Genomic DNA, 16,753 nt, shown 5'->3' with positions numbered 1-16,753 from the left:
CCCACGTTTCCCTGCCTGCACAGGGATTTCTCCAGAGGATTGTGCCCATCCAGCCGTGCTCCCCGAGGGAAGGCCAGCTTCCATTCACATTTGCCCATACATCCAGAAAATTAGAATCTGGTGTATTCAGGGAGATTTATTTTCAATTACAGGTTAAGGCTGAGACATGAAATAGCACCGGGTTTGAAAGTAGTGCATAAATCCTGCAACAAATCCATGTATCTCTGCTCCGTATAATAAGATTTTATTGATTGCTATATTGTATCTGTCAGAATAAAACTCTCTTAATGCATGCATCAGGATGGAGAAGATAGAGAGCTTGTTGGGAGTAGAAACTGATTCGAGAATCAATGCACTTTGATTAATATGTCGTTAAGAAAGTAAGAGTTATTTAACTTGTTTGGTGCACATTTCGGAATGATGACTCATCTTTTATATTTCTTTCTTTGAGCTGCAGTTAAGAAACCCCCACAACCTTGGAGCTGTTTTTCACATTGTTAAATCTTGGTTTGTCAGTGAATTTTTGCTGGACCCTTTTGCACAGGTCACAAACGCTCCTGAACGCCATTAATAATAAATCCTATGGCCCAAAACACTTCCCCATATCCTGTTGTTAAGGCTTTAGAGGGAGAACAGAGTGGAGCTGGTGTCTCTTTGTTCCTTCTGGATGTTCTGCAGTGAAAGAGGGGACTCTAGGGAAAATAAAACAAGACAAACCAAACCAACAACAACAAAAAGAAGTTATTTTTCCACTGTGGTTACAAATCCAAGCACCAAGGACAAGCCCTGGCTTAGCTGGGAGCATCTCACTCAGCACTGGATTCCCAGCTTGCTCCAAAAATGGAACATGCTTTTGCTGCAGCCATGAATCCCAGTCAAGGGAAGGATCCCAGTGACTCTTGACTGATTTCAGCGACCTCCTGCTGTCTCTCTATCATTTTCAGACTGAGCTCTCCAGTCCACAACTGACAGCAGCTGCAGATCCTTGCCATTCCCAGCCCCGGCTCTCGGAGATTCCATAGAATCACGGAATAGTTTGGGTGGGAAAGGACCTTTCAAGGCAATCAAGTCCGACCCCCATCATGACTGGAGCCCCAGGAGCGGCTGAGGGAGCTGGAAAAGGAGGCTCAGGGGGAGCCTTCTGGCTCTGCACAACTCCCTGACAGGAGGGGGCAGCTGGGGGGGGGAAACAAGGGACAGGATGAGAGGAAATGGCCTTAGAGAAGGTTTAGGTTGGATATGGGGGGAAATTTCTTCATGGAAAGGGCACTGGTGGAGTCCCCATCCCTGGAAGTGTTCAGAACACCTGGATGTGACACTTGGGGACATGGTCAGTGGTGACCATGGTGGTGGTGCTGGGCTGATGGTTGGACTTGATCTTTAAGATCATTTCCAGCTAATTCCATGATTCTCTGATTTCCACCCCTTCTGATGGGAAAGGCAAAGCTTCCTGCAGTTTTCCAGCACAGAGGAATGTGGTGTTTGTAGGAAGGACCCCGTGCAGGTCATCCTTGGCCAGGCACAGCCCATCCCTCCTCTGGGGCTGCTCCCTAAGGAGAAGGAGCAGGATGCACCCCCATCCCTCTGGCACAGGCTTTTCCCGGCGCTTGGCTGTCCCCAGGGAGCAGCAGGTGTTTCCCTGCCAGGGGAATTGCTCACATCCGTGGGTGGAGCACAGACACCTGAAGGAGAAAATACTTGAGGCTGATCAAGGCAGATTATAAATAGAAATGCATCTAATTAGCATCTTAATCTGCAGGTTTTCTGTTTGTTTGCAGTGGCTTTCCTACTCACAAATCCAGCTAATGCAAATTCTATTTTTAAAGAAATGATTCCTTAATTGTAATGCGTTGAAATTAAGCGAGTTACCGGTGTGATCCCACCGGATGGAGTGTGGGCTCCTGCCTGCAGGAGCTTCTTTTGGAGCCTGGCAGGGATCAGCTCACGGTGGGGCAGGATGGCAGCGCTCACCTGCTGCCTTTGGAAGCAGCTTAGAGCTGGGGGCCACCTTCCCATGACTGACATGGAAGGACACCCCCAAAAATGCCAGCTGGACCCAGACACAGCTCCGTGTGCTGCTGTAGGAAGGAGATCCCACCAGATATCCATGGGGCAGGAGCAGAAGCCACACCAGGCATGTGCTGGGCTCCCCGTTCCACCCAGCCCCAATTTAAGAGGTGTTTCTAAAATTAAAAACATAAAGATGAAATATTTTCCGGTATATCAGCCTTTATCAGCCCCAAATGTTCCTAACACACACCCTTCCAACACTTTGGAGAGAGAATTCCCTTCTCCTTATTCCTTCTCCTTGAGGATTCAGTATTTCCAGGTTTGCCTGACAGCTGGAAGCCCTGGGGTCACCAGGACATGGGAGGGGTGGGACGAGATGAGCTTTAAGGTCCCTTCCAACCCAAAACACTCTGTGATTCCCTGATTCTATGATTCTGTTTCCTTGCCTGCTGGTGAAACTGATGTTTTCAGCAGTTCAGAGTGACTTGGGATTTTTGTAGCTGTAAATGAGAGCAGCTTTTGGCACAGAATTTGTTTACTCTCTAAAGCTCTGCTCTCGTCGTATCAAACATCTTGGATGCCAACCCTTTCCTTCTTTGAGAACCTCTGCTGCACTGAGGCTCGTTTCCAAAGGCGTGGAGCAATTGCTCCCCAGCTGAGAGATGGTGGGAACAGCAGGCACCTGCAGCTCCAAAATCCAGGCTCTTCCCTCTTGTTCTGTGTCTGCTTTTGCCCCTCGAGCTGTGCTGCAGCAGTGCTGCTTTCACAGCCTGGAGGGAGAGCCTGGAACGAACCCCTGACTGCTGGGAATCATTCTTCCCCATCCCATCTTACTCAATTCCATCCCATTTCAGGGATTTAGGAAGAAATCCTTCCCTGGGAGGGTGGTGAGGCCCTGGCACAGGGTGCCCAGAGCAGCTGTGGCTGCCCCTGGATCCCTGGCAGTGTCCAAGGCCAGGCCCCAGGTCAGTGCATGGAAAAGAAGAGGTGATTCTCCCTTTTGCTAAGGTTTGATCATCCTTCAGTGGCTGCAGGGAGCAGAGGGATCTGCTCTAATATTTTTATTATTGCCATTGTTATTTTTTGTTACCACACTCTTCAAAGCTCCACCAGCCACGTTCAGCTGTGCAGCCACACCTTGGAGCATTGACTTATTTATTACTCTTTGAGTTTTCTTTTTCATCTGGTTGTCTGCAGGGATTTCCATAAATACTTAAATGCTAATGTGAAAAAAAGAAGCGTTTTTCATTTTTACTTACCCATTTTCTTTTCTGGCTGGTCCTCTGGGCAAACCCATCTGCAGTAATTCAGGCTGGAGGAGCAGGGGGGGGTCCCTGCTCAGCCTGCTTGTGTCATATCAGTCACCCATGAGTTCCTGCTAATGAGGACTGAACCTCCAAACTCTTGGCTGCCTGGTTTGCAGAAACCTTCAAGGTTTGCCTGGTTTTTCCACTGTTTTCCACTGGAGCAGCGTGGCCCCCTTGGAGTGGGACGTGCAGCCTGGGGAGCGTTCATCTGCTCTTGTCCTGTGGCTGTGAGGGCTTGGAGAGGCTCCTGGTCATGCTGCGCTGAAGAAATGAGATAAAAATGAGGAGCAGCTCCTCTGCCAAGGGCAGGCAGGATCTGAGGTGCTGCCAGGCTTTGCCAAGGCTGAGTTTCCATTTGGTGCTGTGTTCTCCTGGCCACGTGCCGGCGCCCAGGGCTTGGCTGGCAGAGGCCGTGCGAGGGTGTCCAACCCAGGCCAGGCCGAGGCTGGAGCAGCGACCATCTGCAGCAACCCCTGAGGCCCAGAACAATAGCACAGACATGGTGCTTGGTAGCCAAACCTGCTGCACACTGGGGTGTGCTGGGAAGTCTGGCTTGCAGGGGATGGGAGAGGGGATGGGATGGGGAAGGCATGCAGTGGATGGTGCTTTCCCCACCCCAGGGGGGATCCTGTGTGCAGACATGGTGGGACACTGACACGAGAGGGTAATGCCTAAATGCTGTACTGACTTCTTCCCTGTGCTCAGAGAAGGAGAAAAGTCCTCTTGGGAGAAGGGAAAGGTCTGTGTGGTGGAATGAGCCCACTCACGGGGGCCAGGATGGGGTTGTGGAGGGGGAATTTGGATGGTGAAGGAAATAGGATGTGCAGACAAGCCAGGAGGGTCAGTGGGAATCACCCTGACTTCTCACCCTGACTGAGAGGTGCAGTAAATGTGAGGAGCCTTTGGAAAATACACGTGAGGGGAAGGAATCCCTGATGGACCAGCTGAGACAAGGGGTAGCTGCACTCCTGGGCTGCCCAGAGGCAGGTCCCCAAGTCCCTCTGTCCCCTGGCTGGAAGCAGGGTGGGCAGAGCTCAGCTCAGGCTTACAGGGTTCAGTCAGGTTTGTCTTACCTGCTCCCTTCACCTCCCAGGTGCCTGAGCTGCTGCCAGCACTCCTGGCACCACTCCATGTTCCGCTCCGCCGGCGCAGCCACACAGCGTGGGGAGGAGAGCCTTATTAGCACAGCTCTTTGTGAGATGCCCTTGAGTGATTTATTTTTTTCCAGGTGTAAATGCCAGGGGAGGCTGTTCCAGTGCTTCCCATTCTTTCATCTCGGCAGGGTTTTGCCCTTTCTCCCAGCGTGGCTCTGACAGCAGGCTCAGCGCTGCTGCCTGTGGAATACAAAGTTCCCTGTTAGAGAGCATGACAGGAATTCATTCCAGGCTGGGCCTTTCTTTTTTTTTCGTTTCTGATTTTCTCTTTTCCTCATGCTGGCTGCTCCAGGAACCTCTGGAGAAGTTTTGAGAGTGGGGAGTCCATTGTTTAACCCCTTTCTCCTGGGAACAAGCAGCTTGCAGATGACCCAATGCCTCTCACAGATCAATCATGGAATATCCTGAGCTGCAAGGGAGGCATTAAGATCATCAAAGTACAAGTCCTAGCCTTGCCCAGACATCCCAACAATCCCAGCCTGTGCCTGAGAGCAGTGTCCAAACACTCCTGGAGTCTTGGGGCCGTGCCCATTCCCCAGGGAGCCTGGGCAGTGCCCAGCACCCAGCACCCAGCACCCAGCACCCTCTGGGGGAAGAACCTTTTCCTGATACCCAGCCTAACCCTCCCTGACACAGCTTCACGTGGATAGATAGAAAGCTGCAAAGCAGCTTTGAGCTGTGATACAATTCCCACCCCATGCCCAAATCCAGAGTGAGGAACCAACACGCTGAGGCATCTGCATCCCTGTATCCCTTGGCAGCAGCCACGAGGGCACTCAGAGGGTCTGTCCCCCCTCACTGCCTCTCAGCTGCTGGGAGCCAGGCAAGCACAGGGGGAGGGGAGGATGGCCCTGAGCTACAAATCTCCTTAACAATTTTACTGTGTAAATAAATGGTGCTGCACACCCACCTGCTGCTGCCGCCGCTCCCGGCGATGTTCGTGGCAAGGTGCGGGAACAAACAGCGATTCCCTTCCAGTGGGTTGGTTCCCTTTCTCAGGAGCCATTCCAATCAGGAAACCTCCAGATTTCACGTGGGTGGCTAAATCCTGCTCTGCCCCAGTGGCCAGGGGCCCACAAGGCATGACAGCCATTGATTGCTCTTGGATGTTGGTGTGGGAGAGGCGTGGGAGCAGCCAGTGTTCTCCTTGAGATACCGGTGTCCTCGGATGGTCTCTCTTGTGCCAGCAGGATCCTCCAGGCACAGCGGGAAGGGGTCTTCATTTCTAGGGGGGTGAAGCAGAGCCTGCTCTGAGCCTGGAGGAGGCTCTGGGATGGCGTTTCACAGAATCACAGAATGAGTTTGGTTGGGAGGACCTTAAAACTCATCCAGTGCAACTCCCTGCCATGGGCAGGGACACCTCCCACTGTCCCAGGCTGCTCCAAGTCCCAATGTCCAACCTGGCCTTGGGCACTTCCAGGGATCCAGGGGCAGCCACAGCTGCTCTGGGCACCCTGTGCCAGGGCCTGCCCACCCTCCCAGGGAAGGATTCCTTCCCAATATCCCATCTAAGCCTACCCCATTTCAGTTTAAAGCCATTCCCTGTGTCCTGTCCCTCCATCCCTTGTCCCCAGTCCCTCTCCAGCTCTCCTGGAGCCCTTTAGGCCCTGGAATGGGCTCTGAGCTCTCCCTGGAGCCTTCTCTTCTCCAGGTGAGCACTCCCAGCTCTCCCAGCCTGGCTCCAGAGCAGAGGGGCTCCAGCTCTCAGAGCAGCTCCGTGGCCTCCTGTGGACTCTCTGCAGCAGCTCCACATCCCGATGTTGTGGACTCCAGCTGGAACCTGCCTGGAGAACAGTGCCGAGCTCACCTGCCTGTTCCCACCACAGGGACGGGTCTCGGGCTGCAGCTGCTGAGCCGCTCTTCTCCTGCCGCTGCCGGGCCCTGCCGCAGGATTTTGGCAGCAGATGGGAGTGCTGCTGCCAGCCGGGGCTGCCCATGCCAGGATAGCAGCTGGACCCAGGAGTACAGTGCCAGACCTTCTCCCAGTGCCAGTGGCTCTGCTGGGCAGGGCTGGGACACCAGGAAAGGCTTTGTCCTGCACCCGGGGAGCGAGTGGGAGCCCTGGGAGTGCTGGGGAGAGGGTTTCCTCATGAATAATTGCTGTGGTATTAATATACATGTGAGGTTTTGAGGAGGTTTCAAACTCTCCCCCTCAGGAGCCTTTGATGCTTTATTAATGATCGCAGCGCTCTCCGAACCCTCCGTGCTCCACAGAGGGAGCCGGGCCTCGGAGCAGCCCCGGTATTTTTGGACGGTGTCCCCTGTGAGCCCAAGGAAGGCATTTGCTGGTCCAGGTGACCTGGTGAGGGCAAATGGACTCAAGTATCCCCTAAGAGTCACTCCAAGGCTGTAACACACTCCAAAGGGAGCAGCAAGCTGGACTCTGGGAGCCTGGCAAGTCTCACCCTCATGGTCTGAGCAGGGTGGAAAAGGTGGGGAAATGCAGGAGCTGAAGATTACAGATGGATTGGGATTAACAGGAACTGCTGAACCCTGGGCTGCTGGGAATGCAGCCTGCTTCCAGGGAATGTGTGTGCTGAAGGGCTGGGGTGGATGGGGATGACAGGGGAGAGGAGACCCAGTCTTTCCCAAGTCTAATTACTGTTAATTAGCTACAATTAGTGCTCGTGACCTCTGTTGGCAGCCAAGATGGCCGACAGCAGGGACACACATTCCTCACTTCCACACAATAAATCAAGCTAAAGTTGCTCAGTTATTTAGCCTATCATTTAGCATTTCATTAAACGGATCTGTGCACATACATCACCGCTGCCGAGGCGGCGTCACTCCCCTTCAGGAGCAGGGATGCCTCCAATCAATCCCAGCAGTGCCCGAGAGGCTCCGGATCGCTGGGAGCTGCGCCTTCCCAAGCATCCCTCGGGTGCTGGTCACTCACCCAACGCCAGGATTCCACCAGAGAGTGGCTCACAGTGAGGCTGCTGTTGGTCCTGCAGGGAGATGTGGCTTGGAGAGATGAGGTCTCACTTGGGTGGATGAGGTGGAATTCCTGAGGTGGGGACAGTCAGGAAGGTCCCTGTTGGAGGCGGGATGTTGCTTCAGCTGGGCCCTGCTTTGCCACAGTGTCTTCTCCCATCTCTTCTCCTAGGGAACAAGCAACAGGACAGGAGTAAACAGCCTTCCCTAACAGCCTTAGATACTAGGGAAGCTTTCCCCATGGAAAGGGCTGTCCAGCCCTGGCACAGCTGCCCAGGGCAGTGGTGGAGTTCCCATCCCTGCAGGGCTTTAAAAACCATGAGGATGTGGCACTTGGGGACATGGCTTAGTGCTGGGTTTGGCAGTGCTGGGGAACAGGTAGAATAGAGGGTCTTGAGGGTCTTTTCCAAGCTAAATAATTCCATGATTCTCCTAATGCCAGCAGCATTCCCATGACACACTTGGAGGACTCTGCCTCCTGCTGCTCCGGGGTGTGTGGTTGGGCTGCCCGGGAGCAGCCCCACTTGCTCGTGCGGCCCCACGCAATGCGTGCCCTCCCTCTCCCAGTGCTCCATAAATAAATCCCCCAGTCCAGCCTGGCACACTGTATCAATCTTGTTTAATAGACTGGAAAGCTCATTGCACGGCGCAGGTCGCGGGGAACGTCGAGGTGATGGATTGCGCCTTCCCAGAGTCGAGCGCCGCTGATATATAATGAAATATTTATGATTTATTCCAGCTAATAAACTGGAGTGAAGTGTGTGATGTATGTGAGCAGATGGGGGATCTGTGGATGCAGTTTTCGTGGCGTGGGGGGAGGGAAAGGTGGATGTCCATGACGAAGAAGCAGCACTTGGCCGCCCGTGCCACAGCCCGGCGTGGTCAGCACTTGGCCACAGAGGGGATGGATTATCTAATTCCTATAAAAAGCCTTTAGCACTTGCCTCGTAATCATTTGTCCACCCCACATGGCTTTTCTGCAGCCTCTGGGAATGGGAACAAACCGTTTCTTTTAGCATTGGGCTTGGGAGCTGCACAGAGAGCTTGTGCCCAGAGGGATGGGAAGAGAGGCAGAGTGACCACAGGACTGTCACTGCTGTGCCACACTCAGCAGCTAACCAGCCCCACTGTCTGTGCTACCTGCAAAAAAATCATTCCCGTGGATTTAGGAGAGTGGTGAGACACTGAACTGCCCTGGAAAGAGCAGGGAAACTTGGACACACGTGAGAAATGTGACGGGCACTTGGAGCTTGCGGCTGCAGGAGGATTCCTGGGAAGGAGCATTTCCATGGTCTGCTGCTGGAGCTGATCTGCAGGCAGGAATACTGTGCTGAAAGGAGGATGGATGAGGACCTTCCTGCCAGCTGCGGCCCCACAGCTGCCTCTGAGTGGTCAGGGGGACCATCACAAGCTCTGGCTGGGCCCCTGCGTGTCCCCATCCATCTGTGGGTGCTGGGGTCAGAGACTCGCTCCCACAAAATCCTCACCTGGCAAAGGAGGACTGAGCCCCCAGATTTTGACTCTGCTCTCCAAAGTGGTGAGGATCAGGATCAGGACTCAAGCTCTTCATCACCTGCCCGGGCTGTTGGACCAATCCTGCCTGGAAAATAAATCATAATCCTGATCACCGAGGTGTGTCTCTGCCAGAGGGTGAGCTCTGCCTCAGCCTGACAGACCAGCAGCATCAACAATGATTTCAGGGAAGTGGGAGGCAGGTAGGAGTTAATCCCAGGGTAGAGCAGAGATCCAGAACCTCCTGCCCACTGCTCCGTGGTGTGCAAGGCCAGTCCTCATCCCACTGGGGCGGCTCCTCCACATCCCACCGCGGCTGATCGCGTCCCGCCGCTGTCCTGCCAGCTGTTCCCGTTTCTGCCTGATTAGCCTCTGGATCGCTGTGCTTGGAGATCCTCTGCTGAAAGGCACCAGAGAAGGGCAAACACTGATTGTTCCAACTGCCTCCCTGCAAGCTTCCCAGGGGTTTTCCAGCCGGTAGCTTGCTGGTCCCCCCACACGCCAGCAATTCCAGAGGAATGTAGGAGGGTGAGTGCACTGCTCCGGCTCTTGCCTCTGGAAATGAGGGATCATCATGGCAGGAGAACAGCTGACAGCAGGGAATTCCTCCTGGAGCTTGGGGAAAAAAAAAGCATAAAGGCTCCCAAAAGAGCAAGGTGCACTGTGTGGTCTGAAGGAGCTCTGCTGGCTGTCCTTGGGTGGCACGTGGTGACTGTCCCCAGAGGAGCTCTGCAGGTCAGTGTCACCTGGAAAAGTGGCTGTGAGACAGTCCTGCTCTCTGTCCCTACTCTGAGGAGCACTGGGCTGAGCTCTGCATGGAGCATTTGAAAGCCAAGAGTTTGCAAAAATCAGGAGTGATTCATTAACAGCAAGAAGGTCTAATTAATATTTGAAAGTGCTCCAACCACATCCTGCTGCTGGCAGGGAAGAGCCCCCCAGCATCCCCGGCGCCGCTCCGGCCCCTGGAGCTCCTGATGAGAGCATTAACTGCCTCCAGAGCAGGAGGCTGAAATAATCAACAAAATCATTTGCCTTTCAAAGGCGAGATTTGCTGTTCCTTGGTATTTTCTGCTGTGCAGCACTTGGTCTGCTGGAGCTGTGGCAGGGGTGAGGGGACATCAGAGCCACGAAGAGCCAAATCCACTGGGAATGATGCTGCTGGACCAGCGCTCTGCTGGTGGCACTGGGCTGTGGGGCTTTGGTTTCAAACCTCGGAGCGCACATCCTCAGGTGTCCGCGCTGTCCTTCCTCCCATCCCCTGCGCTGGCACTGAGAGCCGCTTGGGAAACGCCTGCCACGTCCCCTCTGGAGCTCTGAACACAAAGGAATAGGTGTACAAATACCATGGGATGGGGCAGCAGCTGCCAGGAGCCAGCAATGCCATGTGACAGTTTGCAGATCAGCGCAGCACCGCGTTGCTCCCGGCGCGGCTCCGCGTGCCAGATCGCGGCTCGCACGTCGCAGCCACACTGTCACTGCCACCAAGCTGGTGACACCTGTTACCAAACAGCCTCCCAGGCTTCCGAGGGACATCCATCCCCAGGAGCAGGGCTGCTGTGCCTGGGGTGGGCTCCTGCTGGGAGGCAGCTCTCGGGTATTGGCCTCTCCTCATCACCTGTGTGCAGGATTGAGATCTTGAACTTACAGAGCCCCATTGCGAGGCCACCACTATCCCTGTTTTTCCAGCAGATCCTAGGACATTCCTGACTCTGTATCTAGAGCAGGCTGAAGTCACCCATTTCACCTAAAAAGTCATTTTTTATGCATACTTCAGCTATCTTGGAGCTCCCTGAAGCCACTCAAGTGTTTCATTTCTCGAGCCAAAGTGTTTCCTAGGTCAATAGTTGGTTGTACCTTTGATGTGGGAACTGTGCCGTGTTTGCCAGGAACAAGCTGCCCCATGGGCGAGGGTGTTGACGCAGGTGAGGGTTTGATCCTGCAGCTCAGCTCAAGGAGCAAAGGGGCTCTTGTTCTCCACATCCTGGGAAGCAGCTGCAGCAGCCTGTTAGTCCCCACGAGGTCTCAGCACTCGGTGAAGGAGGTGCTCAAACTACAGCAGAGTCCCAAGGGCCCTTTTATGTTTGCAATGAGGATTTTGCAACTCGAAGAACCTCATGGCAGAACTCTCTGCAGTTTGAGGTGGGAAATGTTGCTCTCCATTGCACGTATCTCCTTCTGCATCTCCCTGGAAGGGTGGGGAGGGATGGGAACAGGGTGCCCAGAGAAGCTGTGGCTGCCCCTGGATCCCTGGAAGTGTCCAAGGCCAGGCTGGATGAGGCTTGGAGCACTCTGGGCTAGTGGAAGGTGTCCCTGCCCATGTCAGGGGGTAAAACAAGATGGGTTTTAAGGTCCTTCCAGCCCAAACCTGTCCCTAATTCTATGCTTTTAACTGGATAAATCTATCTATAACCGCCTGTAACTCCAGCAAAGGGCAGCCCCCACCGGCGCAGAGCCTGCTCAATATGCAGCTCAGCAGAGCCTTTAACATTTCGCAGAACAGATGCCCACTGAGCATCTTGAAACAAATCCAAAGGTAGCAGTGACGGCTGCTGTCAGGGAAGCAATAATCCCACGGCCTCAGCAGCCGCAGCGCCGGCGTCAGCCACGTGCCACGAGGTTCTGCTGCCACGGCTTTGTGTGGTGACAGGAGCCGGGTGGAGTGGCCCAGGCAGGCAGAGGAGGAGATGGGGTGTCAGAGACCGTCACCTCATCAGCCAAAATCCCCTTTCTGGTGCAGCTGGCCGAGGGCAGGGAATGCTGGTTGTGGTTCCGAGCTGCATCCTGCTGGATGGAGCAGCTGGGATGGATGGATGGAACACATCACCAGCAGCAGGGCTGCTCATGGGGGCTGGTGGGGCAAGGGACCTACCTGTGACACCCGGGAGGACAGGCACAGTCCTTGCTGGGGCTCTCGGGGCAGCACCACTTCGGAAGTGACACTCAGCACTGCTGGGGACAGTCGTTAAGCAAATTCAGCATCCTTTTAATCGGTCTGGGAATTCCTCACTGGCTCAGGAAGCAGGGAATGCTGGATGTGCCGCTGCACAGGCTGCCTGGTGTGCTGGGCTGGAAGCAGATGGTGCAGGGCAGAGGGTAACGGGGCTGTCCTCTGTGGATGGCATCCCCCAGAGCACTCCGGGCTGTCAGCACGGGAAGTGACAGCCAGGGCCTGGTGCTGGAGAGGAGACAGAAAGGAAGAGACGGGGGGAATTACAGAGCTGGTCCCAGGAGCTCCCAGCAGTCACAGTAATAATGTGACACATCCCCTCACTGTGCTGCGCTGCCAATGGAATGAGGGATCCGTGTGGGAAGCAGCGATGGCGTTTGTGGGGAGCACAGGGGTGGAAGGGGAGCAGAGAGGAGACCTGTCCAGGGATCATTCACCCCATCAGGGCAGAGGAAAAGCAAGTGTGGCTGTTTTCCTGTGCTTACATCCCGAAGAGCGACATGGGAACTGTGTGCCACTGAACCAGGGCTGAATTCCCTCTCCTCTCCCCATCTTCTCAGTGTGAATAAGCAGCTCCTGCTCCCCCAGTGCCACCGTTTAATTGATGTCCCCTGACCCATCGTGTCCAGGTGCAGAAGGCAGTTCCTCACAACAGCCACGACTTCCTTCCCCCTCCAAGCAGCCAAACACTCAGAGTGCCCCAGTTTCAAACTCTCCCCCAAGTTCAGAATATTCCAGCCAGCCTTCAGCATCCACGGAGTGCCAAGGGGCAGGAAAATACAGGAACAATTAATCATTCCCTGGCTGAGCTGAGCTGCTCAGGATTTTGGCAGGTGCCAGCTGAGCAGGGACACAGCTCTTCTGGGGAGCAGCCTGGATTTCAGGACTGATTCTGATGTTTCCTTGCTCTGACACTGTGAATCTCTGGGCCCTTGCTGCACCATGTGCTAACTCCAGTGCCAGAGGTGAGCTGGGAACGGGATGTGGAAAACTGCATCACTGCTGGCACATCCTGGGGTACCTGGGCTGGGCTGGTTGCAGGGTCACACCTGTTGGACCAAGCACCTTGCTCAGGACAGGCTCATTTTCCCAGTGTCATTCCCCACCATTTTTTTGTGGAATCACAGACTGGTTTCGTCTGGAAGGACCTTAAAGTTCATCTCGCTTCACCTTCCCCTATCCCAGGTTGCTTCAAGCCCCAATGTCCCACCTGGCCTTGGACACTTCCAGGAATGAGGCAGCCATGGTTTCTCTGAGCACCCTGTGCCAGGGCCTCCCCACCCTCACAGGGAAGAATTCCTTCCCGATATCCCCTCTCTCCCTGCCCTCTGGCAGTGGGAAGCCATTCCCCCTTGCAGCATCACCAGAGAGCCACATCCACATCCCAGGAAAGGCAGGGGGGATCAAGGGAACAGCCTCTGATGGAGCTGTTTGTTTTCCAGGAGACACAGCAGTGTACAAGGATGGAGTGTACTGGATCAAGGGCCGCACCTCCGTGGACATCATCAAAAATGGAGGGTTTAAAATCAGCGCGCTGGAGGTGGAGCGGCACCTCCTCGCACACCCCCACATCACAGGTCTGTGCTCTCCTGCTCCCTGGCCGTGCCCAGAGGGGACAGAGCGTGGGGACACGGCTCTGGGGACAGCTCTGGCTCAGCAGGTGCACAAAGCCCCCAAGGGCTCGTGCCTGGAGCTCCCTCCCACAAGGAGATGTTTAAGTCCCGCAGTTCCTGCTCTCCCAGGGCCGGAGCTGAGTCAGCAGCAGCTCCTGTCGGATTTTGGAAATGAGACTGTAATTAAATCTGCCCTGCCCTTGTGCATGACCCTGTGCAAGGGGTCAGGAGCGGTGCCCCCAGCTCCCCTCTACACCATCTTCCTCCCCACTGACTCCAGATTCTCAAACCATGGAGCTTCCTGCCTTTTCCATGGTAAAAAGCTCTGTTCTCATGTCAGCCCAGAAGCCCAGGGTGCTTTCCCGTGCTGACATCCCGTGGCATTTTCCTCCCCACACCTGAACCCCTCTTCTGCCCCCCTGGGCCCCAGAAGCTGCTCAGGTTCCTGAGTCCTGTCCCTGTTTCCCCTGCAGACGTGGCGGTGATCGGGCCCCCGGACGTGGTGTGGGGGCAGCGCGTCAGCGCCGTGGTGAAGCTGCGCAAGGGCGAGATGCTCTCCGTGAGGGACCTGAAGGACTGGGCCAGGTAAAACCCCACGGGAGGTGAATGAGGAGCACAGGGGGAGCAGGCTCAAAGCCAGCAGTGTCCTCAGCAGGGACATGCCATAGGATCGCAGAGCCATGGAATTGTTTAGGTGGGAAGGGATCTTAAGGCTCATCCAGTGCCACCTCCTGCCATGGGCAGGGACACCTTCCACTGTCCCAGGCTGCTCCAAGCCCCAATGTCCAGCCTGGCCTTGGACACTGCCAGGGATCCAGGGGCAGCCACAGCTTCTCTGGGCACCCTGTGCCAGGATCTCACCACCCTCACAGGGAGGAATTCCTTCCCAATATCCCAGTCTGGCAGTCTGAAGCCATTCCCCCTTGTCCGAGCACTCCAAGCCCTGTAAAAAAGTCTCTCATAAAAAGTCTCCTCTTTTCCCGTCTGAGCAAGCCCAACTCTTCTCAGCTTTTCCTCACAGGAAAGATGCTCACTATGCTTTAGGTGGCTGCTCATCCCTAAATCTCCTGCCAGGGACACCGGTGACCCAGCCAGGAGATCCCTTCATCCCCCACCTGTGGCCTTGAGGATCCCCTGGGCTGTTCTGGGGGTACCCTGGTGCCAGGCAGGGGGCTTTGCTCAGGCCCCCTGTACCCCCCTACCTGCCCCCTCCCAGAGTGCTCCCCGCACGTCTCTTCCCATCGCTGTCCCCAGCTCTGTGACAGGGACGTCGCTCTCGTGCCCTTGAAAGCGAAGCCCCGGAGGGTCCGGCTGTGCTCCCTGCCCAGCGCTGGCTCCGGCCCCCGCCCGCCTCCCCCTCTCGCCCTGTCGCTCCCCTTTATTTGTTGTGTCACTTACGTTCGCTTGGCCCCTGTTCTCGCACTCCCTGGCAGGAGACACATGTCCCTCTTCAGAGTGATTCATTTTGCGGCTTTCGCCTGCGATGGTGCTTCCCGGCGACAGGCGCCATCCCGAGTTAGCGGCTCCATATGGCCGGGTGCTGGTGGCGGCGGGGGAGGAGGCCGGCCGGGGCTTGGAGGGCTCGGCAGACTTGGCATCTCGCATCAGAGTCGGTGCCAGGGCGCTGCCAGAGCCGGGCCCGGCCCCAGCTTGCTGACACACGGGCAGCAGAAGGCAGGAGAGTCCCCCTCCGCGCTCCGCAGAGGGCACGGGATGATGCTCGGGGCTGTGATCGCTGCCAGGGCACCGACACGCTCCGGGGAGGTGGCTCACCTGCGGTCCCCTCAGGGACTGGCAGCGGGAACACGGGGTTCTGCATTCCTCACACCGCTGCGTGCCCTCGGGGAGGGTCACTGACCCCGCTGAGGAGCCCCCAGCGATGAGCTGCTCCCTGCAGGGACAGGCTGGGAGCAGGCATCCCACCGCACAGCTCCAAAGGGGCTGGGAGCCCGGGGCTGAGCTTAAATGGGCTCCTAGGTGGGGCTGGTCGGGGCTGTGGGTGCTCCCGGGAAGGCTCAGCTCCTTCTGCCCAGCTGTAACTGCTGCACTTTGGTGTTGCAGGGACACCATGGCTCCCTACACCATCCCCACGGAGCTGATCGTGGTGGAGGAGATCCCGCGCAACCAGATGGGCAAAGTCAACAAGAAGGAGCTTCTGAAGCGCTTCTACCCAGCCTAGTGCCCACCCGCGGGGGCTTGGCCCTGATCCACGGCCGTTCTGCCCCTGAGGAAGAGCCACAGGGATCATCCCTGGCAGGTCTGGGTTCGCTGCAGCCTAGTCCATGATTATTGTCCGATAAAAGTAGGATTTTTCCTGCCTGGCTGAGCCAGAGCTGCAGAGTTAGGGTTTCCTTGTGTTGGGAGCCACTTGCAGGAGTCACAGAATCCCAGAGTGGTTTGGGTTGGAAGGGACCTTAAAGCCCATCCAGTGCCACCCCCTGCCATGGGCAGGGACACCTCCCGCTGTCCCAGGCTGCTCCAAGCCCCGTCCAGCCTGGCCTTGAGCACTTCCAGGGATCCAGGGGCAGCCACAGCTTCTCTGGGCACCCTGTGCCAGGGCCTGCCCACCCTCCCAGGGAATGATTTCCCGGCAGAAATAAAGAATAAATCAAAATCACACATAAATACTGACTGTGTTATCCAGTGCATCCTCCACATACAGGTTATCCCAGCACACTATTGGTAAATCCCGCCTTTATACATGGAATTCTGTCCCTGTTTGACTCCACACGTGAGCTGCCATCCCCAGGGGGTCGATAAAGCCAGTGGGGGACAGCAGAACTGCCCTGTGGGTTCCCAACCAGTGGATCCGGTGCTGAGGGGGTGACAGGGCGCTCCAGCAGCTGATGGGGCTCTGGAAGTACCAGGAAGAGCAAGGAGCAGGAGGAACAAGGATTCCTTGGCCAGGGTCACTAGAGCCCCAGAAATCTGGGAGGACGTGTAGAGAACATGGAGGGGACTGTGGCAGGCACATGGTGCTGGGCCGAGCGGGCTGGGACGGGAGTGGGGCTGGGAAAAAGGGGAAGGGGCTATGGATGGCGACAGGCTTTCCCCACCCCACCTCACCTGCAGAGGGGTCTGGTCACACGCCTGCTCTGTCCATCCCAACACCCCGCCCACAGCACCTCCTGCATTTCCGTACTTCAGGCTCAAAAGGAATTGCGATGGGAACACGAGGGACACCCAGAGCTCGCCGGCCGCCTCTCAGTGTCCCACAGCCCAGGCACAGGGACACACGTGTGGAGCCGAGCTCCAGCGGGAGGGCCCGAGCGGATC

At 56.0% G+C, this 16,753-nt stretch overlaps 1 protein-coding gene and 1 long non-coding RNA gene across 5 annotated transcripts in view; one reads left to right on the top strand and one right to left on the bottom strand.

The window, feature by feature from the left end:
- ACSF3 (acyl-CoA synthetase family member 3) overlaps window positions 1-15,929 on the top strand; it is a 51,550-nt gene extending 35,621 nt beyond the window's left edge. For 3 of the 4 annotated variants that reach the window (XM_039558345.1, XM_039558343.1, XM_019288327.2), the window contains exons 8-10: window positions 13,307-13,441; window positions 13,951-14,062; window positions 15,539-15,929. In XM_039558345.1, coding sequence (XP_039414279.1) covers window positions 13,307-13,441; window positions 13,951-14,062; window positions 15,539-15,656 — 365 coding nt within the window. In that variant the 3' untranslated portion in view covers window positions 15,657-15,929. Of the gene's footprint in view, window positions 1-13,306; window positions 13,442-13,950; window positions 14,063-15,538 lie in introns of those variants that run through there. The other variant, XM_039558344.1, reaches the window with a different exon arrangement.
- On the bottom strand, window positions 2,937-5,467 carry LOC120410596. The gene is made up of 3 exons (XR_005602898.1): window positions 5,382-5,467; window positions 4,391-4,651; window positions 2,937-3,578 (listed from the first exon to the last, which is right to left on the bottom strand). It is a non-coding gene; the product is annotated as an uncharacterized LOC120410596 (long non-coding RNA).
- Window positions 15,930-16,753: the final 824 nt, after the last annotated feature.

Source organism: Corvus cornix, chromosome 11, assembly GCF_000738735.6.
Source record: "Corvus cornix cornix isolate S_Up_H32 chromosome 11, ASM73873v5, whole genome shotgun sequence".
In the NCBI taxonomy this organism is placed as follows: domain Eukaryota; kingdom Metazoa; phylum Chordata; class Aves; order Passeriformes; family Corvidae; genus Corvus; species Corvus cornix.
The sequence above is the reverse complement of the archived record's forward strand: the minus strand, read 5'-3'. Positions and strand labels throughout refer to the sequence as shown.